Genomic DNA, 18,814 nt, shown 5'->3' on the forward strand with positions numbered 1-18,814 from the left:
AAAAATACCAATTGACATGTGCAGAGGCGTGTGCCAAGAGACTAGTTTAAATTAATATTATGAAAGTCGAAGCATAATCAATTATTTATTATTGGTTTAATGTTATTTTCTCCTAATTATTAGAATGACCTCAAATAATGAGGGTGGGTGGGAAGGGGGGTGGGAATGGGGGATAGGTCTATTGTTAGATTCCTCAAATTTAACAAATAAACAAATATTAGATGAAGTCAAAAGTTTAAATTCCTCTCTCCCAAACACAAAAGAAAGTCATGAATTTTTCACATAATTTTGCCGAAATTAAACAAATATTAGAAGAAAAATTAGAAACAAATATAGAATGGATCTAAGAAAGCACAAACTAAAAATAGAACATATTTGTTTTAAATGAAAAAAAAAAAACTTATAAGATTGGTCTACATAGAGAGAGATATTTAAGGTAAGTTTTGACAACTTCCATCGAGATAAGAAATGAGCCAAACACTGGTATCTTTGATACGGAGTGAGGTGGAAATACCTGATTGGATAGTAGCACCAACAAATGCTCCCGCATCTCCCACCCCATAGAACTCCCTGATACACAGTCCCCTCACTTCAGGCTTCAGCTCTCTCAACGACTCAACCCAACCCAGCCCAGCCAGTCGTCTACTTCTAGAAGCGGCACGCAGCCCTAGGTCTCTCTCTCAGGACTTTGCTCTCCACACGCCTCCATCCCTCTCTCTCTCTCTCTCTCGCAATCACACTTGCAGAAACGGTCATAAAGCAGTTGCTCCTTCCTCCATTACTCCTTTGTTTTCTTTTTCGACTCTTCTCTCTCTTCATCAAATCCTTATCCCCAATCCTCTGCAACTTTTTTTGTATATGAATGCGTGATCGTCGTCATGTATATAACGGCCTCTTCCTCTGCCTCTTCGCTCCTCAGAGCATCTAGGGCTCGACTTTTCTCTTCGCCTTCCTCCTCAACTCTCTCTAGAACCTTCGCTGCATCGCAGCTCAAGCCCTCCTCCCACCAGTTCACCGCTCAGCGCTTCCTCAGCTCCACCTCCGCCGTTCGCTCCTTCTCTCGCTGGAGCCACGGCGTCCATTGGCGCAACCCCTACACCCTCCGCTCTCAGATCAGAGCCATTGCTCCCGTGATCGAACGGTTCCAGCGCAAGATCGCTACTATGGGTACGTCCCGGAGTTTTGGTGTTTGGATTTTTGTTCGCTTTTGATCTGATTATTTTCCAGTTATATGCTTGCTTTTGAGAATCTGGCTTGGTTTTGGTGTTCTGTCAACTCTTCTCAGTTCAGCTGATATATAAGCAGTAGTTGCATAAACTGTTTGGCTGAGGTGAAAACTGAGAAAATGATACGAGAATTCTATAGTTCGATCTAATTTTCGTCTTTATATTCATTTCATACTTATTGTTATCAAATTGGTGTGACGTTTGGTGCAATAGGATCTGAATTTTGAAATAGAGAAATTGAAATTCTTGGCTATTATTTTAATATTTTTAGAAAGTATTTTCAGAAGATTCTTGAATGATTGGAATTTTGTATACTGACTGTTCATCTGTGTGGTTGCAGCTCCTGAAAACCATCCTTTCAAGGAAAATTTGACAAGTCTCCCCAAGCCCGGGGGTGGCGAGTATGGGAAATTCTACAGCCTTCCTTCTCTGAACGACCCAAGGATCGGTAATTTTCCAGTACTCGGAATTTGAAGTCTCTTTTTCTTTTTTCTTGTAGTTGTGCTTATTAATGATATCCTCTTGCCTATGTGTAACAGATAGGCTACCATACTCTATAAGAATCCTTCTTGAATCTGCTATTCGCAATTGTGACAACTTCCAAGTCAAGAAGGAAGATGTTGAGAAGATTATTGATTGGGAAAAGTCTGCCCCGAAGCAAGTCGAAATTCCTTTCAAGCCTGCTCGTGTGCTCTTGCAGGTAATTCATGACTTCATTGACCCTTCGCAGGGTCATGAATTTAGTATACAAAGTTATTGTGGTAAATGTCTTCTTTTCCTAATGCTACTACTACTTTGTTGTCAGGACTTTACGGGAGTTCCAGCTGTCGTCGACCTTGCTTGTATGCGTGATGCTATGAACAACCTTGGGAGTGATTCTAAAAAGATCAATCCTTTGGTATGTGGCGTTCTTATTATGTGCATTCACAATCTTTATTAAAAAAGTTAATGTGACAGTGGTTTGGTATCAGTATTTTCATGTATTAACTCATCTAACTTGTAAATGCAAATTTAGTATATAATTTTGCACCCTTCTTAATACTGTGCTCACTGCATGCACTCTTTCATTTGTGTTAGTACATCTTTTTTTAAACAATACTCCACTCTCGTGTAGGTTCCTGTAGATCTTGTTATTGATCATTCAGTTCAAGTTGATGTTGCAAGATCAGAAAATGCAGTGCAGGCCAATATGGAGCTTGAATTCCAGAGAAACAAGGAGAGATTTGCTTTTCTGAAATGGGGTTCAAATGCTTTCCATAATATGCTTGTTGTTCCACCTGGTTCTGGCATTGTGCATCAGGTAAAATAGTTTGGAAGCAGACCAAGTTCAGATGACAGGACATATCGGTTTACATATCTAGCTTTTGTTACATAACGATAATGTACAATTGTGTTGTCCCTTATGTTTCTACTTATCTGGTTCTTATCTTTGTTTCATTTGATAAATAGATATATACTGAACTGTATGTAACATTTGAGTCTGCATATATTGAATCTTCTATGGATTTGGTCTGGAGTTAGTTGACATGTTGTAATTTCAGGTTAATCTTGAATATCTTGGAAGGGTTGTTTTCAACACTAATGGCTTACTCTACCCCGATAGTGTGGTTGGAACTGATTCCCACACAACCATGATTGATGGGTTAGGAGTTGCTGGTTGGGGAGTTGGGGGTATTGAAGCCGAAGCCACTATGCTTGGCCAGGTAATGTAAAGTCCTGAAAATTATATACTTCTTAGTATCTCACTGAAAATTTGCTTCTACTAATACTACGTTCTTTGAAATTGACAGCCCATGAGCATGGTGTTGCCTGGAGTTGTTGGGTTCAAGTTATCTGGAAAATTAAACAATGGTGTTACTGCTACTGACTTGGTTTTGACTGTCACACAAATTCTGAGGAAGCATGGGGTTGTTGGCAAATTTGTTGAATTCTATGGTAATTTAATTCTCATTAGATGTACTTTAAAATTGCATTTTTTATGTCCTGGTTATATATGATGGTTCATACATTCATGTTTGTGTGTGTCTGTAGGGGATGGTATGGGTGAGCTACCATTAGCTGACCGGGCTACTATTGCCAATATGTCTCCTGAGTATGGTGCAACCATGGGGTTCTTCCCTGTAGATCATGTAACCTTACAATATCTCAAATTGACTGGTAGAAGCGATGAGACTGTGAGTATTTTACCAAATCATAATAATTAGTTTCATGAATATTCCTTTTTTAGAAATATGTGACCTCTTTATTAAATTATAGGTTGCAATGGTTGAAAGTTATCTCCGGGCAAATAAACTGTTTGTTGACTATAATGAGGTAAGATCCCCTATGTTCTTTCTCTTTGCTCAATTTTAATTTATCTGAATCAACCTTTCAAATTTTTGCTTGAGATACCTAATGATCTTTTTTGGTTTCCTGTTATTTCAGCCTCAAATAGAAAGAGCATACTCATCTTACCTAGAATTGAACCTTGCAGATGTTGAGCCCTGTGTCTCAGGACCTAAGAGGTTTAACTTCTTCAATGTGTAATTTGCACTTGTTTCATAATATTTATTGTATATTCATGTATTACTGGCATTCTTTGCAGGCCTCATGATCGTGTATCTTTGAAAGACATGAAAGCTGATTGGCATGCATGTCTTGATAACAAGGTTGGGTTCAAGGTGAGTTGTGAACCTAGTGCGACTCTAAAATTTCTCCATTATTGCTTGTGTCTCATAAAGAAAAAATAAAATAAAATTATTCCCAATGTTGCTGATCCTAGCATAAGTCCTTAATTTTATACTCAACTATCTTGAATTAATGGTATTATCAATCCCTGCAACTTGTTCAGCCTAAGATTTTTTAAAAACAGTAGCTAACTAGCTAAAGGGCCACCTATTGTTTGTAACTCATCATGGCCACTTCTGTTCTATACTATGTACTAAAGACACTGCAGTTGTAGCACACTCCATTTTTGTTAAATTTATTTGATGGTAGTGTAGTTGCAAAACCTATTTATTGTGTTTCATCCTTTCTAAAGATCTTACTAAAATGTAGGGATTTGCTATACCAAAAGAGGCACAAGATAAAGTGGCAAAGTTTTCATTCAATGGACAGCCAGCAGAGCTTAAGCATGGTAGTGTTGTGATTGCTGCAATCACAAGCTGCACCAATACTTCAAACCCAAGTGTCATGCTTGGAGCTGCTCTTGTTGCAAAAAAGGCTTGTGAACTTGGTCTAAAGGTGAGGCATGCCTACAGTTCTCATCAAGCACCCTCCATTTTTTTCTCACTTTCTTTCTTCCTTTTGTCTGCAATTTGGAGTATGCAAGTTTGTCTTCTCTTTTCTCTTTGTAATGATTGGCTGTTTATTCACCAATGACTCAGGTCAAGCCATGGGTAAAAACAAGCCTTGCCCCGGGTTCTGGAGTTGTTACAAAATATTTGCTCCAGAGGTAATTTTCTATTGGTAGAGAATGAAAGATATTACTGTACATGATTAATACAAATTATCTATTGATTTAATCTGTTTGATGCAGTGGACTGCAAGAATATTTTAATGAACAGGGTTTCCATATTGTTGGATATGGGTGCACAACCTGCATTGGGAATTCAGGGGATTTGAATGAAACTGTTGCTTCTGCCATAACAGACAATGGTAATGTTGAAGTATTAATTTTCATTACCTTTGCACAAAGGTTATATAATTTCTATAACTCAAGCATATTCATTTATTACATAAATTATCATTTAATTTACAAGAACCCATGTCCTATTTACTGTTTGATACTTATCTCTAGCTTGTGCATCTAAAATTCTCTCACCTTCTGTTGCAGACATTGTAGCAGCTGCTGTGCTCTCTGGAAACAGGAATTTTGAGGGACGTGTTCATCCATTGACAAGAGCTAATTACCTTGCCTCACCTCCTTTAGTGGTTGCTTATGCCCTTGCTGGCACGGTATGCCATTCTTACTTGCTAGAGTGCAATTTATTTATTTATTTTTTCATGTTTGTGGCTTTATGTTTCTGCTTTCGCAATTCAGCTTCATCTATAGACAATAGTTACTACCTTACATTATTCCTGCAAAAAACAAAGAGTTAACTTCCGTGCTTCATCTTCTTTACATCCATCAAATGAACCATTCACCCACACGAGTTAACTTTACGTCATTTTCCAGGTTGACATTGACTTCGATAAGGAGCCAATTGGAACAGGGAAGGATGGTAAGAGCGTCTACTTCCGGGATATCTGGCCTTCTACAGAAGAGATTGCTCAGGTGAATGATTAAATGTTTGGATTTATTTTGATAAATTGTTGACGAGACTTTAGCAGTATATGAAACACTCGTGATTGCATATTTTGCAGGTTGTGCAATCCAGCGTGTTGCCAGAAATGTTCAAAAGCACTTACGAGTCTATTACTAAAGGAAACCCCATGTGGAATCAGCTATCAATTCCAGAATCCAAACTGTACTCATGGGACCCTAATTCAACCTACATTCATGAGCCCCCATACTTCAAGGGCATGACCATGGACCCTCCTGGAGCTCATGGAGTGAAGGATGCCTACTGCCTGTTAAATTTTGGTGACAGTATTACAACAGATCACATCTCACCAGCAGGAAGTATCCACAAAGACAGTCCTGCTGCAAAGTACCTTCTTGAGCGTGGGGTGGATCGCAAAGACTTCAATTCTTATGGAAGTCGTCGTGGCAATGATGAAGTGATGGCAAGGGGAACTTTTGCCAATATCCGCATTGTTAACAAGCTTTTGAATGGAGAAGTAGGTCCTAAAACAGTTCACATTCCTACAGGAGAGAAACTCTATGTGTTTGACGCAGCATCAGTGAGTTACTTTCACCAAGTATTTGCACAAGATTTCATTTTGTTTTCTCTTCTAAACTATTTGCTAGCGGGGATTTGGAATACTCTTGATTGCCTGTTTTTTTTCTTCCTTTTTTTGCTAACAAGCACTGATTTGTTACCGTACTTACAATATTTGCTGTTTGCCGGTGAATTTCCTTTCCTGAGTTCAGCAAAAAAATCCCACTTTCTGCAAATGGCATCTTTTCATTTTCCACTTTAAAAAAATATTCCTAATAAATTTGATTACAGCACTCATCATTATTGAGGGAATTGGAGGCACTAATTAGGCATTTTCCTTTAAATCGAGCTTTATTATCATATAGAAGTAGAACATAGTATTCTTAAGATGCGAAGTTTCACTTTATAACAATGTAATTAGTCCAGACAGAAATCATTCAGTAAATCTTTGCAATCAATCTTCTATTTCTATTTCAGAGATACAAGGCTGCTGAGCAGGATACCATTGTACTGGCTGGTGCTGAGTATGGAAGTGGAAGCTCCAGGGATTGGGCTGCCAAGGGTCCAATGTTATTGGTGAGTTCTTTTATGCGGCCATTTGAATGAGTTTGTACATTTCCATTATGGTCTTTGTCTCGTCTGGTTGAGTAACTTTTTGCATGCAACAGGGTGTTAAAGCGGTGATTGCTAAAAGTTTTGAGAGAATCCATCGTAGTAATTTGGTGGGAATGGGTATTATTCCACTTTGTTTCAAGTCGGGTGAGGACGCGGATACACTGGGATTGACTGGTCATGAACGTTATACCATTGACCTCCCTAGCAATATTAGTGAGATAAGACCCGGCCAAGATGTGGCTGTCACGACGGACACTGGAAAATCTTTTACCTGCACAGTTCGCTTTGACACTGAGGTACTTCCTACTCTCATCGTTCCTATATTATAGTTGTTTTTGTATAATTGCCATCATGTTATGAAGAAGTGAGGCATACTGTATTTTTTGTTCGCAAAATCCTGGGATAATACCCATCTCTACCTGATTTTCTTCTGTTAATCCTAAATAACACTGCAGTGAATTGTTAACAATTCTGCTTGTTTTGAATGTGGTTTAGTCAGCATTAGTTTTTTTTATTAAAGATCTCTTTCTAGGTTCATAAATCATAACGTGTTTTGGTTGGATTGCAGGTCGAATTGGAATACTTCAACCACGGAGGTATTCTTCCATACGTTATCAGGAACCTGAGTAAGCAGTAATTGCATCGCTGTTCAGAGGACTTGCTCCACATCTGCGAGCTTTTTCAATTGTAAAATGTGAGGAAGCGAATAAAGTTTCTAATAATCGGAAAAAAGGTCCCTTTCAAGGGACGGAGGCATTTTTTGTGATATTCATTTTAACACTGCCCAGATTGTGCAGGCATGTTGGTCGAACTGTCAACAGAGTAAAGTTGGTTTCGAGTAATATAAAAACCTTTTCCGATTGTTGCTTGTTCTAAAGCATTTTATACCTTGGGGTTTCAAGGGCACCATGATTATAGGCAGTGTTACGCCTTTGGACAACAATCATCTAATCAATGTGATTTTTGTTCATGTCTCTCAACAGTAGTGGCTCAAATCAACGTGAATTTTGTTTATGGCATGCTTTTATGATATCCTTGAATTACATAGAATGCTGGTTACAGGCAATTTCTTTTTCTTTCATTAATGAATGGCCATGGACAATTTCTTTCATTACTTGTGAGCGTTATTATACCAATTATTACGTGGTGTAGTCTTTGGAATTTCGCAGTTGGAGGTATAGAAGAAAGCAATACTTCATGCCTCAACCATATATGTTGCTTTTGTGATTGGCTCATCAATGAAATCGTAAACCTCTTGTGGTCTTCCTAATGTCCGCGCGGTATTTTTTATCAATTGTGTAATCGATTAAGATGTGTAATTATATAACATAGATTCCTGATCAATAATTAATGTAAAACTGTTCGAATTATTCGAAGCTCCAGTGTACAGATATTTTAGCAACTTTTATGACTATTGTCGGTGGTCTGTATGTCCAATCCAAGCGTATTGAAAGGTTCATTCTATAATTCTGAAGTCAAGGATTGGCCTGCCACCACGTAACAAATCATGTAATATTCAAAGATTCCATAGACACTTAAACTCAAGAAACAAGTAGATGCTGCTCAAATTCATCCAAAAAATCACCACCATATGCTGCGTGTAAAATTGTCAATTAGCGAAATCCAACAGAAATTCAAGTACTTGTATATCAGTTTAGAAATAATTGGTTGTCTATTTGATTACTGATTATGGTTGCTCTTGCTCCTCACGAGCTGTCATTAGTTATACGGTCTACTTTTTTTTCTATTTCTATGAACACCCCATCACACTCCTTTTAGAAAGGTCCAAACACCAACGGCCTTTAACAATAATTTGATTGGACCTCAAGCAGAATTATTAATGTATTTGATGGTAAATGGTCACCTACTCGTCCCATTTTCTCCTTAATTTTGTGCAGCATTAATAAATCTTGAATAAATGAACCACATATAGTCTATTTTTGCTAAAAATAAAGATGACAAAACTGAAGTGAACCACATATATACGTGAGAGATGGATCCTCTCCTTCTCTTCCTCTAACATACATAGTTTTTTTTTTTCAAAAGCTAGAGTTTTAGGGTACTTTGATTATGATGAAATGAAATTAAACAGATGAGATTTTAAGTTTTGGGAATGAGGGAAAAAGAGAAGAAAAAAAAGAAAAAAAGGAGATGAGCACCTGACTGATCGAATAGAGATAATTAATTCTAGGGAAATACAAAAACTGACAGATGTATATATCATTCTTCATAAGACTATAAGAAAATGTGAGCAAACCATGAATAATTACAAATTGGCAGAGTTGAAGTTAATACTAACTCAAAAACAGTACTACTAGAATCAATTATATGGTGGTACCAAATAACTAATAACCACACCAAATTTGTACAATCAACATTTTTGACAATTAGTAGAGAGAGATAGAGAGAAGCATGCATCAATCTTGATCCTCTGGAATGCTCTCTAAAGCTGGCCTCGAGCTACTACTTATGCTTTCATCACTAACCCTTCTTCCTCTGGACTTAAATGCACTTAACAATTGCTCCACAGAAGAGTTGTCTGAATCTTTGTTGTAATTGAGTAGCTGTTTTAACTCCTCCTGAGTCACCACCAGTTTGATCCTCACAACCCCACTTTTAGAATCACCTGCAGAACTAATTCCTCTGCCACTATGATCTTCATGATCTTCTTGTAAATTAAACCTTACAGTCTTCTTCTTCTCACCACCAGAAGCAGAAGCTGCACCCCTCTGTTCCAAGTTGGATGGCATTTCTGTTTTTGTGTGTTTGATTGCTTTTGCTTTGCTTACTGGTTCATGCTTCTCATCTTGTGATGAAACCCTGTTATTGCTTCTCAAGCAATTCCCCATATCTGAGAAAAAAAAAGCAAGAGACTAGTATTTCAGAGAGAGAGAGAGAGAGAGAGAGAGAGAGAGAGAGAGAGAGAGAGAGAGAGCAATTAAGAGATGGAGAAAATTAGCACATGCTGGTGCGTTTGTTGCGCCGGGTATTTCAAAGGACAAAGTGGGATGGATTAACATTAATTAATTAATTGATTATTAATTGCTTGCTTGAGAGTTGAGACCAACACTAATACACTATACCTCACATACTGATCCATATATTAATATCCATATATTATATTAAGGGTTAATTACAATTTAGTACCTCAACTTTACCTCCTATTTCAAGTTAGTACCTCAAGTTTAAAAAGTTTCAATTTCATACATCAACTTTCATTTTGTTTCAACTTGGTACCTCCGTTACTACTACCGTTAGGAAGTCCGTTATCCGCCTACGTGGCGCACGCTGACCCAATCACTAAGTGTTGACTTGATTTTTAATAATTTCCATGTGGCAGAATAATAATAAAAAAAGAATAAAATATTTAAAAATTAATTAAAATATAAAAAATTGAATTAAAAAAAACACAACCCTCATCCCCTCCCCCAGCCCGACCCACCCCCTTCCCCCTCCCCCTCCCTGCAACCCATCCCCTCACCACAACCCAACCCTGCCGGTAACGTCTTTCTCTCTCTCTCTCTCTCTCTCTCTCTCTCTCTCTCCTCATCCTCCTTGGCCGCGATGACGATATGTTGTCTCTCTCCCCCGATGCCGCTACCATGTTCGAGATCTTCCTCCCGAACCATCGCCAGTCGTTCCCTTTGTTCGGCGGCAGCGTCACCTCGAGTCAGAGACGGCGGCGTAGTGGTCCACTGCCTCTGCGAAACTCTAGAGAAACACCGACGGCGGCCAGTCGTTCCCTTTGTTCGGCGGCAGCGTCACCTCCAGCAGAAATTGAGAAAAAAAAAAAAAAATACCCATCTCGCCCAGCAACCCAAAATAAAATGGAAAAACCCCATGATCTAGATCTTGAATAAAACGAAAAACACTGCATCGGTAACCAAGATCAACCCCAAAACCATTCTCTTATCATTTTTGCCCATTTATGTCTTTTTCTTCATTTTTTGAGGGGTTTCTTCAATTTAATGTAATTTTTTTATCTTTTATCAAAAATTGTTATTTTTGTTGGATGAATTTTGATGGGTTTGAATTGTTTGGGTGTACTGCCAATTTGGAAGCTTGAAAGCACAGAGGGGGAGGGGCTGGGTTGTGGGGAGGGGATGGGTTGCAGGGGAGGGGTTGGGTTGCGGGGAGGGGAGGGGAGGGGAGGGAGGGGTTGGGTTGCGGGGAGGGGAGGGGAGGGGAGGGAGGCCGGGGTTGGGTTGCGGGGAGGGGAGGGGATGGGTTGCAGGGAGGGGGAGGGGGAGGGGTGGGTCGGGCTGGGGGGAGGGGATGGGGGTTGTGTTTTTGACCAAAAAAAATAAAAAGAATTTTTTTTGTAAATGATTTTTCTGTTTTTTTAATAAATTTTTTTTTTACACGTGGCAACTTAGGTGTTTAATCAAAGTTCAAATGGATGAAATTATGGTGAAAAGACGAAAATATCCATGCCACATCATCAAAGATAACGGGTCATTAACAGAAAATCTAACGGAGGTACTAATTTGAAAGAAAATGAAAGTTGATGCATGAAATTGCAACTTTTTGAACTTGAGGTACTAACTTGAAATAGGAGGTAAAGTTGAGGTACTAAATTGTAATTAACCCTTATATTAATATATAGCATAGCAGTTTGTTTTATGTGAACTTTACATTATTGTAGCCGTCTGTTTTGCTTTTAAAAAACTTGGTCAACCAGTAACATGGTTTATCTATATCCAAAGGGCAAAAAAGGTAATAACATAATGAAACATCTAGAGCCGAAAGTATCTGCGTTGATACTACAACGTTCCTATTAGATTAAAGATTCCTTACAATCAGTCCAATTATATGCACATGTCTTGAGCTTTAAACTTATGCGTAGTGACAAAAATGAAAACGATTAATACTAAGTTTAAATATTAATTATGTCCCCTCTAATCTAATCGGTAATCAATCACTACTAGATAAACGGTGCAGCTGAGTTAGCCACTGTACATGACATCACATATATGATGTTTCAAAGTTTGTTGTTAATGGTAGCTCCAATTCGATCTACATATATTCGTTGGTTTCTATTATTTATTTGATCCTAATCTTATTAATTCTTATCTAGCTACTTGTGATGAGTGGTGACGATGCATGAGATGATTATGATAAACCCTACGTACCAATCAATACCAATAGTACCCAATTTCGTGAACGTAAGATATGTTCCTCCATTTGGAACTAACACCGTCTTAATTTGCTTGATACGCATTTATTAATTTACACATCTTCACCTGCAAATTTTCCTTCCCAAATCGATCGTCTAGCTTCACCAACTCTCAACTACCTTATATAACAACTTAAGCATATATTATATGTAGCAACCGTCCATGTATACCAAATTCATCGATCTAAGGAATTGAAGTTGCAAGTGCATGCTAGCTCATAATTGATGATGATCTGGATTTTGCTCATAACCATGATCATGGTGACGCATAGAGAGGAAAACTTAATTGACTTGCTAAAGTTGTAAGTTTTATACCGACTTATTAATTAAGAACTTAAATGTTTAGAGTTCTATACTTTTTTCATTGAATTAAAGTTTTATTTACAAGAGGTTGTGGTTCAATCGCATTTCTCCACTTCGTTGTTAGTTTGCAATTTATTCCTTCATCTCTTTTTTTTGTAATTTAATTTATATATGCCAAGAGTAAGATAAGTTTGATATATATTACTAACTTAATTCTAATAATTTAATTAAGTTTTTAGAGATTGATGGGCGTTTATAACAAGTAAAATGATTCAAGTCATGTCTAAGTTGTCTAACAATTAATAACATATATATGTGGGTGACTGGGTCAGTGAAATGTGTTGGACACTAGACATTACGTAATGAGAAAGGGTGGTCGGGTTCACTGCATGTGATGGAGATGCTCTGTTGTGTGCAGTCTGCATGGAGAGGTGGGTTCACTGCATATCATGTGAATTCTGGGCACCAATTTGATCACAATATCTCTCCATTGGTATTACGTACCATGATTTCTGGGTGGTTGAAAACTTGCAATTTGAGGCTCTTATTAGTCTTTAATACGCGTCAAAACAGTGCCTACACATATAGCACCATCTCTCACATGGAAGCAGGTCCTATTTTCCTATTTTATTATCATTTCTTCCCAAATGTTGGAGCCTTGTTGGGGGCATCTGTAGATATATTTATATTTATGCCAAGTTTATTCTCTTTGCTGTGGTTTCACATTCATTTTAATCACAAATAATGGGAGACAACCACCAAGGCACCAAGCCCCAAATTGATGAACATTATTTTATGGGGTTTGACTATGTATGTGACACTGACTTGTGCTTCACATTTTATTCAAGTATATTAATTAAAGCACCGAAGACGAAGAAATACAGAATATGACAAGAATATATAAATGGATTTTTATTAGACTTTGCTTTTGTGGATCCGCCATGCTGAATTTAGGAACCCAATTAAAAAACAGTTTGGAATCTTTTCTTTTTTCTAATTAAAAGTTCAAGAAGCTACTTACATACATTAATATGTAAAAGTTGAAGGATCATTTTCATAAAACTCATCATAAAAAATGCAATAAAAATATTTAATCAAATTTATGCATAGGTTTTTTTTTCTGGTTAAAGGAGAAAGAGAATCAAATTTGGATGTAGAGGAGACAATTTAATAGTTCTTTCAACTGGCTATTCCAATGACTACACCATTTTTCGTTTTTGTTGGTAAATTTAAGCACAATTGTGTTGAATGAAAAGAATAAAAGGTCCATTGACTTTAGGTACCAAATTATAACGTTTTTTCATTTCAACTACTAAAACATTTATGTCATTTCACTTTAGGTACTAAATTTCAGTTTAGGTACCAACTTTAAAAAACATGGTTATATCGAACTGTGACTGTCTAACAGTCATAACTTTTTTATTGATTTACTGTTTTTTCAATATTTACAAGGCTTAAACTTTAATATTTAGTCTTTGGGTTATAGGACTTCATCCCCCAAACATAAATCAAAAGTATGAAACCCTTAAAAATTTTGATTTTTTATAAATTTTAAATAGTCACAACTGTGACTGTTCGACAATTACAACTGTAACTGTTCGACAGTCACAACTGTAGAACAAACTGATTTGTGACCTAATCCAAAATATTTTACTCTAGGTTAGTACCTAAACTAAAAAAAATTAGTGTCTTACTACTTTATTAAAAAATTATTGATATTTAGTATTTAATCCTAATTTTCTAAAGAATAAATGGGATACATATATATATATATATAAGTTTTTATAAAAAAAAACAAAGGTACGTATGTAGCATTTACTACATACATTAATTTCCTGAAATCGTACGGTTCTTCTTCCTTTGGCATCCGACGGGTCAAAAGCCGCCATGCCGCACTAAAACGCAACACAACTTAAACTATACAAGCAACCCCTCACGTGCCCACTCTAAAGGCTTGGGTTCCCAGCACGTGATCATCTCTGACATTTACCGTAACACGTGCTTCCCTCGTGTGAACTCTGTAATTGTGGGAGAAGAGGAAGGAGCAGTGGGAGAAGAGAGAGAGAGAGAGAGTACATTTCTTTCTCTCTGGTCAGTCTCACTTCACTTGCTTTTCATCCCTCTCTGCCATTTTCATTTGTTTTCAGACTCTCTTAGCTCTAAACGTTATTCTCAGATGTTAAACTTAGAAACTTCACACTTGCTTTTCTTTCACATTATTGATTTGAGCACATTCTGCTGGGTAGACACTGAACAAGTGCAAGAATGAGACAAATGGTCTCTTATCGTCTACTCCTTCCACTTACTCTACTTTTGTTTCTCTGTAAGTGTTTTAGCTTATCTCTTTCTTTTGGCTTTACTAAATTTCCAATTTTTCTGTGATTTCATAAAGTTACCAACTGGGTTTTCTTTTAATTGCGTAAATGTTACATTATTACCTACATAAGGAAGTTTCATACTTCCCTGTTATTGCTTCCCTGTCAGCGTTAATATTTGGCATTTTGAAAATTTTACTACCAGTAATTGTTATTCCCTTTCTCATTTTATTTGTTTTCTTTTATTCAATATCTGTACATTTTCAGTTGCTTCATTATGTATAAGCTCGATGTTGGAGAACATTTTATTGGTTTTGATGGGTACATTGCCATTTTATAGGTTCAGCACATTAGATTATGGTATATTGTAGTTTCATAATGTTCTATTCATGATAGTATTACTTCAACTTGGATTGGCAATTTGGCATGATAATATTATTTCTTTGAAGGACTGCTCATGTATAAGACTGTCTTGTATGTTTTATGACTAAGTTGGGTTGTTCTACTTAGTTTGGGTTCTGTTAATCTCGGTGCAGGTGTATTTGAGTCCCATTGTGGCTCAGTTACGGATGCCAAAGCCATAGCTCCTGATGTCTCATCCACTGTAAACCCTCAGCCATTTCTTCCTTTATTAGCCCCTTCACCATTGACACCATTCACAAATAGCACCGTCCCGACATTATCAGGTATGACCGTATGAGGTAATACCTTTTCCAGGGCTGCAGGGCATATTGTTAATTTATAGTTTTCTAAGAAGATAAAAAATAGTCTGAGGAGTTTATCTATCAATTAGAGGTTGAAAGCATCCTAAAAAATTGTCCAAGTTCCCAGTGAAGAATCTTCTAATATAATTCTAATAGGGTGCATACTTTGAATGGTTCACTTAGTGTAGAAATTCACCATCATGGGTGACGAGAAGAATAATGGAAATGCTTAACAATTAGACACTTTCCTGTAATGGAAAATGCAGAGAACACAACCTAGACTAATGGTTCTTTATATATTTCAGGATTATGTACATTAAATTTTTCAGCTGCCGGAGATATGATGAGCATAACAGCAACTGACTGCTGGGCTTCCTTTGCACCCTTATTGGCCAATGTAGTATGTTGTCCTCAATTTGATGCCACTTTAGCGACTCTTATAGGGCACTCCAGTAAATACTCTGGGATGCTCGCTTTGAATGTAACTCATGCAAAGCACTGCCTCTCAGATGTTGAGAAGATCCTAGAGGGTCAAGGAGCAAATGAGAATATTCAAAAGATATGCTCAATTCAACCAGAAAACCTCACTGAAGCCTCTTGCCCTGTTATAGAGGTTGATACGTTTGAGAGCACTGTGGATTCCTCAAAACTACTTGTTGCTTGTGAAAAAATTGATCCTGTCAATGAGTGTTGTGGCCAAGTTTGCCAAAATGCCATATTAGATGCTGCTAGAACTATAGCCATGGTTGGTATGCCAGCTTTGGAAGGGGTCCATGTCTTACCTGAACACTCAACTAGAATTGATGCTTGTAAGAATATTGTCCTGCGATGGCTGGCCAGTAACCTCAGTCCTTCTTCTGCAAATAAGGTTCTTAGAGGACTTTCAAATTGCAAAGTAAATAAAGGTCAGCACAAAAATGGGAAGAAGAAAGAAAAATAAGTAACTTGTACTTCATTTGAGTATTCGGAAGAATATGATCACCACTGCAAGAATGCTTAATTACATCTAATAGACACGTCATTCCATTGTTAGGTTAAGGACCAATTTATACGGAATTATAAACCCTTTGTTGGCTTATAGATCTTCCATGTTGTTTTCTTATCTTGTTCAGTGTGTCCTCTGGTTTTCCCCAAAATAACAAATGCTGTGAAAGAATGTGCAAATTTGATAAGTAACCAGACAGCATGCTGCAAGGCGATGGATAGTTATGTTTCCCAGTTGCAAGAACAGAGCCTCCTTACAAACTTGCAGGCCTTGAATTGTGCAACATCACTTGGAGTGAAGTTGCAGAAAGCTAATGTATCCAACAATGTTTATAATCTTTGTCATATAACCCTCAAGGACTTCTCTCTTCAAGGTCAGTGTTGTTATATTCTGTTAAATGAGCGAATGTTATATATCTATAATCCTTTTGCAATTTTTTTTTTAGGAAAACTGATACTGATTTATGTATTTTTTTCTGAAATATTATTTGCGGTGGTGCATTTTACTATTGGAGGCACCAGTTGGATCACAAGGTAGTGCTTTTATTATGACTGGAACAAAAACTTTTAATTGAAAAATTGCAATTTTACTGTAATTTTCTCCTACAATATGACAAAAAAGGATATTTTTACAAATGTTCTGCATAGGACTTTAGGACTAAACAATTACACTGGGCATTCTACTTTTTTGCCTTTATTAAATCCCTTAAAGATTCCTTTTCTTTCTTCTACTGTGTTCCTTGGACTAAATTTAGTCCTTTCCATTTATAATTTCATTAGAGTATGGCTGCCTCCTGCCAAGCTTGCCTTCCGATGCAACGTACGATGAAACTTCAGGAATCAGCTTCATTTGTGATCTTAATGACAACATTGCGGCTCCTTGGCTGTCTTCATTTTCTGAACCTTCATCATCCTGCAATAAAAGTATGCTAGAAATGTTATACTTTACTTTGTCAATTGTATTTCGTTTCCATATCTGTGGTTATTTTCCTGGCACACCTTTTATGCTGCTTGTCCATTGACTTGTTCCTAAACTTCATGGTATTGCAGCTACCAAACTTCCAGCAGTACCTAAAGCAACATCTGCACAAAGTGGTGAGTGACTTTGATCTATATTGGCATATTGCTATGTTAAAACAATCCTTTTGTGAGATAGAAACACAGTATGTTCCCCCAAATCTTGAAATTGGTCCTTTATATGGAAAACAATATATGACAGCGGAGAACTGGATTGTTTTAACATGGGCAAGTTTTTCTTAGCATAGCTTGGTTGCAAGGCTTCCTCCTGTGACAGTTACATATTTATGCATGGCAGGTCTTTACATTGAGAACTTGATGCTCCCTTTGTTGTTTTCCTCCTTGGTGATTCTCAAGATGCTTCTTTGAACTTGCTAGTTGAGATTCTTTGGTTTAGTCGTCACAGATATCTTTTACATACCAATTTTATGACTCCGTTGTATATCTGATGTGGGGGGAAGAGACTTCTGTAAGAAAAACTCATATGAACTTGACATAATTGGTCCAAGACTTGGTTATATGGTTCGGCATAGACTTTTTTTTTTCCCTGAGGTATGTGCTGTCCTGTTATCATAGATTCATAGCATAAAACAATAACAGGGTTTCAACTTCATGTAATAATACATGTAAAGCAGATAGAGTAATGAGAAAGATCATGGTCTTCCTATCACTGCAAGATAAGTGGATAAGCTGTTTCACTTTTTCTTTCCCTCCCTTATTATTTTTTCTTTTTTAATTCCATAAAAAAGCATATCATAATTTCCTTTTAAAAGCTAAAAGACTTGTGACTTAAAGAGTTAAAGACAAGCTTTTAGTGATGCACTTGTGTTTGACTACAAATGAATTGATTCACTTATTTGGATGTAAGCAGCATGTTAAACCCTAAAACTGTAAATTAGAATACGTCAATTGCGATAATGATATGGGAGATATTTGCCTCCCTTAGTGGCCAGAATTGTACTTCTATTCCTTTGATAAGGAAGTTGACTACAACCCAGGGGAGGGGTTGGGGTTTGGAAGGGGAATGCCTGTGTAGCCTACAGAGTACAGACTGATTTTCTTGGGCCTAGCCCTTTTCTTTTTGTGGGCCTGTGTTGTGGGCTTTGTAGTCCTTTTAGACATTCTTTGAATTTGATGGGCCTTGTAAGTGGATCCTACCTCTTTTTTTGGGCCAATGGATCCTATCTCTAATAAAGATGTGATCCATGTAACTACATATTTCATATTTCCATTACATCATGTTCCCAATTAATTCAAACTTTAAAATACCCAAAAAGTACCACTAATCAGGGGCGGATCTACAATGGGGTCAATTGACCCCATGAACTCTGATAACTTAGCCTATGCGAACAAACTTGACCCCATGAAACCATGGTTGATGCTTTAAGATGGAGGGGCAAAGACGAGTTGCAGGTGTTTGTGAAAATGCCACAAAGAAAAAAACTGAACTGGAGAAGAAGAAGAAAGGCTGAATCACGTGACAAAGATGTGGGGTTTAGGATTTCACTTGTTAAATGGCCAAAACGGTGGTCTGTTCCCACCACTCTCATAGCCACTCTCCACCCTCCCACTTCTTCCTCTGACATTTCCTCCCACAAAGCTTGGGTTTCACCTTTGGGTAAGTCTCTGTAATTTTTTGTTTTCTATTTCCTTGATATTGATATTTGATCAA

At 37.3% G+C, this 18,814-nt stretch overlaps 2 protein-coding genes and 1 long non-coding RNA gene across 3 annotated transcripts; 2 read left to right on the forward strand and 1 right to left on the reverse strand.

Moving 5' to 3' along the window:
• Positions 1-577: 577 nt before the first annotated feature.
• On the forward strand, positions 578-7,655 carry LOC147288147 (aconitate hydratase, cytoplasmic). Its single transcript, XM_086239263.1, has 20 exons — positions 578-1,167; positions 1,567-1,674; positions 1,766-1,926; positions 2,032-2,124; positions 2,341-2,526; positions 2,768-2,929; positions 3,017-3,161; positions 3,258-3,400; positions 3,483-3,539; positions 3,651-3,730; positions 3,811-3,886; positions 4,263-4,448; positions 4,592-4,659; positions 4,744-4,862; positions 5,041-5,162; positions 5,383-5,481; positions 5,571-6,050; positions 6,506-6,604; positions 6,697-6,939; positions 7,212-7,655. The coding sequence occupies exons 1-20, from the start codon at positions 879-881 to the stop codon at positions 7,278-7,280; spliced, it is 2,985 nt and encodes a 994-aa protein (XP_086095389.1). The 5' UTR covers positions 578-878; the 3' UTR covers positions 7,281-7,655.
• Positions 7,656-14,217: 6,562 nt separating this feature from the next.
• On the forward strand, positions 14,218-17,579 carry LOC147288148 (putative GPI-anchored protein At1g61900). Its single transcript, XM_086241695.1, has 8 exons — positions 14,218-14,445; positions 14,974-15,123; positions 15,447-16,046; positions 16,254-16,499; positions 16,648-16,659; positions 16,906-17,049; positions 17,176-17,220; positions 17,441-17,579. Exons 1-8 carry the CDS (start codon positions 14,388-14,390, stop codon positions 17,509-17,511), a joined length of 1,326 nt encoding a protein of 441 aa, XP_086097821.1. The 5' UTR covers positions 14,218-14,387; the 3' UTR covers positions 17,512-17,579.
• Positions 16,724-17,550, reverse strand: LOC147288149 (uncharacterized). The gene is made up of 3 exons (XR_015121900.1): positions 17,449-17,550; positions 17,125-17,208; positions 16,724-17,038 (listed from the first exon to the last, which is right to left on the reverse strand). It is a non-coding gene; the product is annotated as an uncharacterized LOC147288149 (long non-coding RNA).
• Positions 17,580-18,814: the final 1,235 nt, after the last annotated feature.

Source organism: Dryas octopetala, chromosome 4 (assembly GCF_963921425.1).
Source record: "Dryas octopetala chromosome 4, drDryOcto1.1, whole genome shotgun sequence".
NCBI lineage: Eukaryota > Viridiplantae > Streptophyta > Magnoliopsida > Rosales > Rosaceae > Dryas > Dryas octopetala.

Excerpts from the sequence above, each read along its gene's own strand:
- LOC147288147 (XM_086239263.1), top strand. The coding sequence starts at position 879 with ATGTATATAACGGCCTCTTCCTCTGCCTCTTCGCTCCTCAGAGCATCT. Across the intron at positions 3,401-3,482 it reads CTGGTAGAAGCGATGAGACT|GTTGCAATGGTTGAAAGTTA; the intron begins GTGAGTATTTTA and ends ATTAAATTATAG. Across the intron at positions 6,605-6,696 it reads CCAAGGGTCCAATGTTATTG|GGTGTTAAAGCGGTGATTGC; the intron begins GTGAGTTCTTTT and ends TGCATGCAACAG.
- LOC147288148 (XM_086241695.1), top strand. The coding sequence starts at position 14,388 with ATGAGACAAATGGTCTCTTATCGTCTACTCCTTCCACTTACTCTACTT. Across the intron at positions 15,124-15,446 it reads CACCGTCCCGACATTATCAG|GATTATGTACATTAAATTTT; the intron begins GTATGACCGTAT and ends TATATATTTCAG. Across the intron at positions 16,047-16,253 it reads AAATTGCAAAGTAAATAAAG|TGTGTCCTCTGGTTTTCCCC; the intron begins GTCAGCACAAAA and ends TATCTTGTTCAG.